The sequence below is a fragment of the Miniopterus schreibersii genome (assembly GCF_964146895.1).
Source record: "Miniopterus schreibersii genome assembly, chromosome: 10".
Lineage (NCBI taxonomy): Eukaryota > Metazoa > Chordata > Mammalia > Chiroptera > Miniopteridae > Miniopterus > Miniopterus schreibersii.
The window spans coordinates 64156488-64167924 of NC_138110.1; the positions used below are offsets into that span (position 1 = coordinate 64156488).

The 11437-nt window shown below is 45.9% G+C and overlaps 1 protein-coding gene across 2 annotated transcripts; it reads right to left on the reverse strand.

The window, feature by feature from the left end:
• Nucleotides 1–2816: 2816 nt before the first annotated feature.
• On the reverse strand, nucleotides 2817–11142 carry SNRPB (small nuclear ribonucleoprotein polypeptides B and B1). Of its 2 annotated transcripts, none has more exons than XM_081148205.1 (7): nucleotides 10756–11142; nucleotides 8072–8223; nucleotides 6208–6319; nucleotides 5079–5231; nucleotides 4258–4396; nucleotides 3819–3944; nucleotides 2817–2972 (listed from the first exon to the last, which is right to left on the reverse strand). In XM_081148205.1, exons 1-7 carry the CDS (start codon nucleotides 10756–10758, stop codon nucleotides 2935–2937), a joined length of 723 nt encoding a protein of 240 aa, XP_081004331.1. In that variant the 5' UTR covers nucleotides 10759–11142; the 3' UTR covers nucleotides 2817–2934. The 2 variants fall into 2 exon arrangements, with proteins under 2 accessions (XP_081004331.1, XP_081004332.1); XM_081148206.1 differs by having other exon boundaries at nucleotides 2817–3119; nucleotides 10756–10910.
• Nucleotides 11143–11437: the final 295 nt, after the last annotated feature.

An 11437-nucleotide genomic window follows, 5' to 3' on the forward strand; every position in this document is an offset into this window, starting at 1 on the left:
GAGCCATGCCCGCCCGGGCTGAGGGGCTAATTCTGCCTGGAAGAAGCTGAAGATAGAGGAGCCACCAAGACTGGATTACATTTGGGTGTGCAGCTCCATATCTGATCTAGTTATGGTTATAAATGATCTCATACAACCAGCCCAGTGTTGATTTGCTTCTCTGGAACCAGAATAGTGTTGACTTTACAGAACATCCCCAGCAGCTTACACTATGCACAATCACACTCTTAGCATCAAACACAACAGAGACCCCTGGGATGAGACCAGAGCAGAGACCTCCAGGCTCTGAAGATAACTGCACCAGGCAAGAAAATCAATTCCAAAATGTTCCAGATAGCCAAAGGAATTATAACACATCATATAATTGAGGACTAGAGTGAAGAAATAAAATGGAGTCACAATGGTCAAGCTACTAAATTAAAAGTAGACTGAAGAACAAGGAAACAATTATATTCTTGTATTTTAATTGATTCTGAGAACTTAAAACTTTTGAACTTGCCAGTCCTGCATCAATACCTGGACACACATCAGGTCATTGTACATCAGTGCCTGCACATGTACCAGACCCTCTGATGACCACCTGCATGAGCTCAAGGAGAAATTGTTTCATTGACTGGATCACTGAACATCAGAATATTACCATCTCAGACCAGCCAGAGACTAAGAATACAGGACTGATTCTTCTCAAGAACGTACTTTTTACTGTAACCCTCAGCTTTTTTTTCTTCAGTACACTCTGAATGTTGTGTTTCCAGTTTACAAACCCTAAGACCCCTGAATAAATCTTTGTTATTTTATTTCTAGTCAAAGCCTCCTGACTCTTTGAGTATGTTTGACATAGTTTAATCTGAACAGCAGCAACAGAGCAGGCTCATCTGCGGTGAGACACCGCCTGCGTGCAAAGTCAGGTGGGAACAATTTATGTAGTGGGTCTTTTCAAAAGGCGGGGCAGGCAAATACGGTGTTTGATGGATGATCCTTGTGTCCAAGGCTTCAGTGAAGGCACTTCTCTGATGATACTACACAGCATGGGGACAGCTTAGAGAATCCAGACGAGGGATGCACTTTCGTCAGACCCTTAAGCTGCCTCAGCTCTAGGACCCCTTTTCCAAACCTAAGTTTTGGACGCTAGTCCTCTATAAGGGGCACAGCTGGAGGTTCAGAGCAGGCAGCCACTTCCTCAGGGTTGAGCAGTAGAAGAGGCACTGGGGACTGAAGACAATCAGAGGTGATCTCTCACACTTCAGTACAAAAGACAGTCCTTTTCAGCAGGAAGGCTGAGATGGTCTTCCCTTGTGGTGGCCCCAGACACCTCCCTCTTCCAGCAAATGCCATTTGCTCTTCTTCAAGCTTAGCTGTCACAGGTTGAGCTTCTAAGAAAGCTGACTCTTGAGATGCAGTTTAGGGTGCAGGATGTTGAGAAGTGGCCTGGGGATCAACCCCAACCTCAAACTAAGTCCTGATTGCAGACTGAGCCCTCATCCTGGCTTCAGGCTAAGTCTTGCTTCTCCATTTCTGCAAAAGCCATTGGAATTTTGATAAGGACTGCACTGAACCCATAGCTCCTTCGGGGAATGCTGCCATTGAATGTGAGGACTTTCCATTTCGGTTCCCTTTCTTTCTGGATGTTTAGTTTTCAATGTATAAATATTTCACCTCCTTGGTTAAATTGTTTCACAGGTATTTTATTCTTCTGAATATTATAAAGGTAATTTTTTAAATTTCCTTTTAAGACTGTTCATTGATGGTACGTAAAAACACAATTGGTTTTTGAGATTACACCCTACAATTTTTCGAACTTCATTTATCAGCTCTAGTAGCTCATAGTCTTTGGGTTGTCTATATACAGCATCACATTTGTCCAGTTTTGCTTCTTCCTAATTTGGACTTTTTTTCCTTGCCTAACTGCTCTAGCTCAAACTTCCAATACAGTGTTGAATAGCGATGCCCAACCCTGCCTTCCTCCTGATCTTAAGGGAAAAGTTTTCAGTCTTTCACTGTTAGCTGTAGGTTTTTCATAGGTACCTTTATAATGTTTAGAAAGTTCCCTTCTATTCTTAATTTGCTGAGTGTTTCTATAATGAAAGGGTGTTGGAAACTTTGCTGAATGTTTTTTCTGCGTCTATTGAGATGACCACATAACGTGGCTTTTTCTTCTATTGTGGGTTACGTCAAATCACCCTTAAATTCCTGGAGAAGCACCCCGCCTACACATCTTTTTTTTTCATTAAGTTCTCCTTTGCATTTAGAATTGTCTCTCCAATAGACAGTAATTTAAGAACAGTGGCGACCTCTGTACCCTTTAAGCTTGCTGTATGCAAGTACTAGAGTACCACTCAGTGACCACCTTATCGACTGAACAGACTTAGGGTTAAAAAAGTCACGGAGGCCCCACAATTCAAAACCTGGATAAGGATAAGGTTATACCAAAATTGTTCCTATCAATAGGATTTTCATTTTTAGTATTAACTTTGTACTTTACTGTACAAAAATATAAAGTACTGCTCGAGAAGCTATTTAGATGAGTTCCTGCCAAAGAGGATACACCAAGTCCCAGCCCTCACCAACAGTGTAGACTGTTTATTTCAATAAACTGATCTTTGCCAGTTTGATAGGTTAAAATGTCCTGTTGTAGTTCAATTCTATAATTCTCTTGGAATGAGGTTGTGCATCTCTGCAAATGTGTAGAAAAATATTGCATAAGGGAAGCAGCTAAAATCAGGGCTAAGTTTTCCAAGGCACTCCTTCTTGACTCAATTAAGCACCCGATATTATCAAAGATTTTTCTGAAAATGAACAGAAACTTACCAGGTGCATTTACAATATCCTAGTAAGAGTTTATTATAAATTTGTTTCACAGGCCACAAGGAAATAAAAGGACTATGTACAGGCTTTCAGGAAACAGGCAGGGAGCTGAGGAGGGCCAAGATGAGTCTAGGGCCTTGGTGGGTGCATTCCTGGGGGAGGGGGCCCTGTAAGGGAAACCAGACAATCTGGTGAGACTCCATGTACAACAGCATAACAAACAAACCGGTCTGTGGTAGTGTGGCCCTGGTGAACCGGGACCACGTCTCTGTGGAGCTACTTCTGTAACTCTGTGGCCAAGGATCAAAGAAGGCCTGAAGTAAGAGTAAGGAGTTTAGTCAGTGCCTGATCTGCAACTCCAATCCCCATCCCTGCCCCAGCTTCCCACACCCTGCAGTTATCAATCTATTGGAGGAATGTATGTGCTGACTGGTGACTTGTCTGGGGCTGATTAGGTTCCTATACTTATAAAAACCAAAAGCAGAAAACCTGTACTAGACACAGGAGTCGCCTAATGTGGCTGTGGGTAAGCTTAAAAACCACTATGGCTTGGTGAAAAGAACATCGGTCTGGGAGTCTGGACACTGAAATTTCTCTGGGCCTGTTTCCTTATATATAAAATGAGGACTTATCCCAAACTAGAGTTAAAAAGATATATATACTAAGTAGTATACAGCAAAGCCCAGAGCCCTTTCTTAATTACTAAACACTATCAAACCAAAGAGCATAGACAATTCCATGACCTTTACTGGGGACCCTCAGAAGGCATTATTTCAGTGTCCCAAGAATACTGCCTTGGACATTGAGAAGTACCCTAGGTGCAGAGGGAGTCAGATCAATTTAATAAACGCTGTTCCCTTTCCTTTCTGGACTAAGTTGTCCTCTAAGGGTTCACTTCCCTAGGATTAAGGACTGAAAGCCCAGAGGTATGGTCAAAATCTCATCTTCCCTCCACTTCCCATCCCAATATGGCTCTAGGGAAGGAAGTCAAAGTCACTGCTGTGAGCACTTACCTCGCATTCCTGGCGGAGGGGGGCGCATCCCTGGAGGGGGCATGCCCATTGGAGTTCCTCGTCCAGGGGGGATCCCCATTGGGGGACCCATGGGAGGCCTCATACCAGGAGGTGGGCCCATCATGCCTGCAAGAGAAAAGTCCCCAAAAGATAGCTCAGTGTCTGTCAAAAGGTAGCAGAAAAAATACAAAGCTGTCCAAGATCTGAAACAGATGGCCATTCCACCCTCTCAGCATCTCCTAGCGAACTGGGACTTGAGCCAAAGACGTGGGACTCCCACTGGCTCTTGTTCCACGGTCAGTCAGCCAGGCTGGATCTCAGAGTAATCCTGCTTAATTATAAAAACTCATCATCAGTTTCAGTCTGATTTACGTCTCATCATAAATCCAGCTCAGGCATCCTTTATCAATTAGCAATGCTCTCCTTATGGACTTCTCACCTGGAGGGGGTGCCCCTCGGCCCATAGGTGGGGGAGGACCCCCACGGCCGGGTGGGTACTGAGTTGGGGCCCCTGCAATACTGGCTGTGGCAGCAGCTGCAGCAGCTGCAACAGTGCCTCTTGCTTGTGGGGTCATCACCTAAAAGGATACAGGAAGAGAATTAGGCAGAATAGTCCAGTGCAATGCAGCATCCCACTCTCCTCCCCAACTTGGTAAAGAAACAGCAGACACCAAATCCCCTAAACTACAACTCACGGCATCAGACTTCCTATTCAAAACCAACTTCCAGAGATCAAGCCTGAATGCCCAATCCCCACCTTTCAGGCCTGAGTTAAGGATACCCAACACAAATTAGAGAAGGCACCTGCATTTTCAAATGACTAGTAACAGTTATAAGAGAGTATACAGGGTATCCCCCCAAAATAAGAGTATACAGGGTGTCCCCTACACACTTTGAATAATTATAAAGTCAGTGTTTATTAACATACAGCTCTTTTTCAAAATTGAGTTATCAGCTGTTAAAGTGTATATATGTTTCTGGGGGACACCCTATATTTCAAATGTCATCATAGAAATATTTTGCTCCAATACAGTTGGCTAATATACCTTTCATCTATCTCTTTACTAGTACCATCAACATAATTTACAATATCAAGTTTTCCTTTTCCCTTGATTCTAGGAGCACATACACAAAGCACCATGAAACTGATAGCCTGATGCTCATAGGCTGGTCACTCTGGACTCTTCCCAAACAGAAGACCCTCCCCCTCCATCCTTTACTTTAACCACCAGACACTGGTGCCCTTCCCCAACTCCTCACCTGTTGTGATGGTCCACCAACCCCACGAACTGGCCCAGCAAGTCCTGCAGGGGCCTGGGGCATGGGAACACCAGCTGGGATTCCTCTGCCAGCAGCCCTCCCAATCCCTGGGCCTCCAGCAGCTCCAGCAAGTGGCACTCGGGCAATGCCAGTCTAAAAAATAAAGAAACATGCTAAAATACTAGAGAATCACTTTGGAATGCCACTGCCACGGAAGCCCCTCAGACTTATAGGGAGGACATCAAAACAAATTATAGACACTGTCCACCCACATGTGGTAACACCATCACTCTTCCACCTAAGATTATATGCCTAACTGTCACCCTTGCAGCAGGCTAGACGAGCTTAAGGGTAAGTCTAGAGAAACATGCCACAACACAACCACCTACATGTGTTCCTATAAAAATTAAACCAAAAAAGGACCAGGGCTCCATTCAGAGGATGCAGTAGACAAGAGCACTTAATAGGCATCAAAGAAACATGAGGTGCAGTCCCAGCTGATTCTCACCTGGTGGGTGACAGTGGGTAAGTAATCCCACAATTGTGGGAGTGTTTCCTCATCTGCAAGTGATGGAGTTAGGACAAAACTGGTTATGGTCATGAAAATTTACAATGGACTACATTATAGCAGTAAATTCTACTGGAAATAGATACCAAGAGTTATGAATACGTACATAAGCTATGAACCAAAAAATACGGTAACATCCCTCGCAGACATTTAAACTGGAAAAGGCTTTAATCGAAGCCCCAAAATAAGGAAATGACTAGGATAAACTACTCTGTATTGACTTGAGAATACCTTTTAGTCATTTCATTAACATGACTTACATACATAAAGTAGATAAATATTCACGTTAAGTGAAAGGCAGAATGAAGTAGCAATGCATGTTGTGTGCTAATACTCAGGCGCCTGCCCTATTTCAAAATGTGGCTCGGTATTCACAGAACCGCGAACGACCAGGATCAAACGCCACTGCCACCACTCACTGCTGTGACACCTGTGCAAGCTCCTGAAACCATCTTATCTCTGAAGGAGGAGGAATTTGCCTCAAAGATGGCCACAAGGGTTAAATAAAATACCGAAATGCTTGGCACACGGTGGATACCTTGGCACTCTGCTCTGACTTACATCTTTGGGAGGGGGTCCCTCTACTGTCATGGAGACCAGGTTCTCCCCTCGAAGCAGCACCAGACCAAGGACTCGCTTCTCTTCTCTCTCTGCTTGTTTTGAGTTCTTTGGCCTAAAGACCGGTTTAGGAGAGAAACAAAAAAGCAAGCATTAGAAAGAGGGTAAAGTTCATTTTCACCTACCTAGGGCCTCCGGGATTCGTTTTACACTCTATCTCCTGACAAACAGTACACCAACTTTCCCTAAGACAGCTCCCTAGATAGTCTGCACAGGCTGAATCTGTAACCCCTGGTGGTTGTTTTCCAGACCAAGAGATAGGACAACAGTTAAGAAAAACCAGCCCTGGCTCAATGTTACTCTGTAGCAACCATCAAGCTGTCCTTTCTCAGTCAATCTTCTCTGCTACCTATCACTCCGTTACCTCCCTTCAGCTTAGGGTCTTGCCAGTGTCAGAAGGCAGCCAAAACAATTTCTCAAGTCAACTGAATCCCACTCACCCCACTTACAAGTGGGATCCTAGTAGTAACAATTCAACCCCACAAGTCTATCATTCTGTCCCTCACCTCAAACCAGAAATAGAAATCATAAAGAAAAAGAGTTAACTACACAGGAACTACACCTGTCTTCAAAGCACAAAAACAGCTATCTCCCAACAGCCACAACCAGAAAAGGGTGAACAAAAGAGGAAGATAGTCTTTGGAAAGAACCACAGAAAGGGAGGGGAGAAAAACCCAGAGCCAGTGTGCTAAAAATAAAGAAAAAATACCTGGCCAATGTAAAAATCAACTTCAAGATTTTACTTTAATGCTATTTTATATTAACAGGGTGGACATTTTTCATTTTAGGCTTATCTGTATTTTCATATTTTTAAGTAAAAGTATATTTTGCCCTTTCACAATCTTAAAAAAACCTTTCTGGGCATTTTAATTTTTTCTCATATATTTTTCTGTATTTTTAAAAAAATATTTTCTAATAAACATTTTTAAATCATCAGAATAAGGTTTGTATCATTTGAAAAACAGAAGAGAACCATCTGGAATAGTTCTACACTGATCTGCTGGCCCTTCTCTACTATATATACCTGGCACTCAGCCACTCCTACCACATTTTTTGTCCAACACTTCTTAACCTCATGCCACACAAAAAAAATAGCCTCAAAGGGATTTAACAGCTGCTGACAATGTAACATGGACACTGCAAGTGACAGAAGAGAGCTGGATGACCATGGAAATAACATAACCTCTTTGGGCCTCAAGAAGCCTTGAATGTAAAAATAGGACAAAAAGCTAGACCACATATTTTAGGCCAGAAACTTTAGAACTGTGAGTCTTAACATAAGGGAGTTATCCAATAACTTAGGAAACTGTAGGAAACTAGAAAACATCTCCAATTGTTTCTATATATGCAACAAAAATCACTGGCCCCAAACCCACAGGAGGAGCTGAGCACTTACCCTGAAGAGGGTCAGAGGCTTCTTAAAGCAGTTTCAGGCCAGGCTGTATTAGGAGAGCCCTTTAGGCTACAGCTTTACAAATAGGCAATGAGGCCAGAAAATCAAGCTCTCCCCCCTCATACACCTGTGGGGAGAACATGAGAGCCCTTTACCCCAATACCCAGGGGCAAGAGAAAGGAAGAGAAACAAAAAGCCTAGCAGCCCTCCTTACAACTAGTAATGTGCTAGAACTACAGAGCAAGGATTGCTGGGCTAAAGAGATTTCTTAGTGTCCGATGTCTCCATTTAAATCTGCCCTCTAAAACAGAAGAGCAACCAACAGGATCAGCTAGCTACATCACCACCTATCACTTAGCCCACCCAGCCAACTATCTCCCTCATCCAAATCCCTCCCCACAGCCCACTCCTCACTTGATCTTCCTGAATTCATCACAATCACATAGGATCAAATTCATATGCTTGTCGAAAGCCTTGAAGGTGCCAATGAAGATACGACCATCTTGCAGGATGCACCTCATCCTGTAGTCGATGTGCTGCAGCATCTTGCTGCTCTTGCCCACAGTCTGCAAGGAGAAAATCAGCAGGGATGAGACTCAACTCTTTTGGAACCACATATCACTTTCTCTTTATTTATTGATTTTAGAGAAAGAGGAGGGAGGGAGGGAAGAAGAGAAACATCGATTTGTTGTTCCACCTATTTATGCATTCACTGGTTGCTTCTTGTGTGTGCCCTGACCAGAGATTGAACCTGAAACCTCAGTATATCAGGACACTGTAACCAACTGAGCTACCCAGCCAGAGAGGAACCACATATCCCTTAGTCCTTCTTAAAAACTTCCACTGCGACCTTCTTTTCTATGTGTCCAACTTTCTCAGTATAGCCACAGTCCTTCCCCAGGAATTCTCCCATGTTATCCTGTGTTCAGCCCTGGCCTCTGCCCACTACTGTTTTTCCTCTTTTCCTCAAATCATCTCACATTACAACTCCTTTGTTTAGGTTGGGTAGGATGTCTCCAAATTAATCCAATCCATCCATACATGAGATTAGCCACCTGACTCCAGTGCTGTAGAACACCCACATTCCATTAAAAACACTGAGAAAAGAAGAGCTGTATGCCCTGCTGGGCATAGTTCAGCGGTTGAGCATAGGCATCGGATCCTGGAGATCATGGTTCGATTCCTGGTCAGGGAACATGCCAGGTTGCGGGCTCGATCCCCAGTCGGGGGAGTGCAGGAGGTAGCCGATCAATGACTCTCTCATCATTGATGTTTCTATCTCTCTCTCTCCCTCTTCCTTCCTCTCTCTTATATCAATAAAGATATATTTTTAAAAAAGAAAAGAAAAAAAGAGCTGGAATGGGACTGGCACTAAAAATCCAATCAACCAGAAGCTTATCAGAAAGGAGCTGATCAGCTTGGAGGTGAGAGTGGAATGTCCCGATTTGTTAGTGTGCCTTCAAGACTACTTTTGGGAGGGCAACTTTCTGGAAGCCAGGGTACTGATCAGTTTGAACACATAACGGTCTTTAAGAATATATAACTTGCTATACTTCTTAATTAACCCACCAAACTTTTCTACTTTCTAGCTTGGCTTGCAATGTGTCTTTGCTAAAATAGGCTAGAGACATCACAATGTGAATTGTTGGGTGCCCTTGGCAGTTATATTTCTCTAAAAATAAATGAACTGGCAGTTGATCTGTGTATCCCCCTCCCATCATTCCAACTGGCCAGTCCTAACTCATCAAGTGCCTTCTGTGTGCCAGGCCTGTTTATGCTGTTCATCTCTGTGAGCTGGGACAAGGACAGGCTTCTGAACCTAAAATGTGTTCATCAGAACCTTGAATTCCACCCTGGAGGCCCTGGTTATGTGGTTCAGTCTCCCTTAAATAACCCTTTTAACTGCCTTGTAATCACACAGCTTTTAGCCCCACAGACCTCAACCTTTATAGAAACGTTTTTTGGTCCACCCAGCAATAGTCATCCCTTACTTCGTGTTCACTGTATACCAGGCACTGTAATAAGCATTATATATATCATTTAATTCTCAAAATCAGCTCGATTATTTTTGCTGTTTTACAGATGAGGCCACTGAAGCTGTGAGAGGTAAAGGAGTTTGCCCTCTCAAAGCCAGGAAGCTGTATTAGAACCTCATCAGCCTGAACCCCGGTACACTTCATGTCATTTTGCTGGTTAAAATCCTTCAATGGCCTGCCTCATCACCAGCAAGATCAAGTGGCACCTAAGGCCTTTAGTAACCAGGCTACTGCTAATTCCTCCCATCTCATCCCATCTCATCTCCCACCTCTTCCTCTTTCCCTCTCCAGGAACTTTCTATGCTCTGCACTTACATCCGCGGATCTATACTATCCCCTCTCCCGTTTTCGCTGGAACGATCTATACTCGGCTCAGGAATCACCATCTACTCCTGAAAGCGTTCTTACCCCGCCTCCCTCTGCGCCGTTACTTTTACTTAATACTGAATTCTATCACCCGTGTCCCCGGCTAGAAAGTGAACTCGGTGGAGAAAGGTAACATTTCACTGTGCAGCCCCCGCGCATTAAGAGGCAGACGTACTCAAACATGCATATATGCCAAAAAATGAGTTCAACTCTTCCTCCGAACACTCTTCTTCGCCCTCCGTTCCCTCCTCCCCATCTCCTAGACCCAAGCACAGTCCAGTTTCGGCCATAAGCCCTCCCACCTCTTGCCCCAAATCTTTCTCACAAGCCTCACCGGGTCTCCCTAGTCCTCCTGCGGCTCTAGCGCCTGCTCTCGAAACCCAAACACACATTTCTTCCGCAAAAGTTTACTCAGTGCCTGCGAGACCCCAAGTACTGTGGTAGGGCGGCACGGAGATCCGCGGCTCCCGCCTGGCGCCCACCGAGCAGCCCAGCCTCGGTCCCGCTGGCCCCGCTCTCCCCTCCCCCAACCCGCAGACCGCCCAAGGTCCCGGCGTTTCGCGCCCGGACAGAGGGGCCGCGGCCCGGGCCTTCATCGCCATGAGCGGCCAACCACCGCCTCCTCCCCAATCGGTCGCGCCCCCCCACCCACAACGGACTCGGAAGCGCCCGCGCCGCCGGCCTGCGCCGCCTCACCATGTTGGCGGTTCTGATGGCTCCGATTCCCGCCGGATTCGCCTGCGCGGAGGCCTAACCGCCCTCCAGTAGCCGCTTCCCGCCGCCACAACCGGAAGCGCAGACGCGGGCAAAATGGAGTCGTGTAGAAAACTACTTCCGGTCCCAGAGCCCCCGCGTTTGAGTTTTGTCCGGGACCGGAAGCTGTGCGGCCGCAGTGGGCGGGGCCTCGGGCGCAACCACGCCCAGGCTGTCCTCGCGGAGCTGCCCTTGCTCACCGCCTTCCGGGCCCGCCGACTCCGGGGGCCCAGCTCCCAGCAGCTCCACCCAGGCCCTCCCCGGTACAGCCGCCGTCCCGGCTTCTACACGACCTTGCCCGACGCGCCCTGCCCCGGCGCCTGCACATTTGCTGTCGCCTCTGCCTGGGACGCTGGTTGTCCGGGTCTGAGCACGGCTCGCGCCCTCACCTCCAGAGGACGTCCGCGGCCGTCCCGTTTAAAGCCGCAGCCTTCCCGCGCTCTTTCACAGGAACAGCGAACATGCTGCGTGTCTCCGTTACTTTGTCATCCCCATTAGAACGTAAGTTCCCGCAGTGTGGATGGTTGTGCTGTCCATTGCTGTAGCGCCCGACACCGCTAAGCACGAAACGAGGCTGAATAAATACTCGAATGACCCAATCCCGTGCCTTTTTGAACGCTCCACA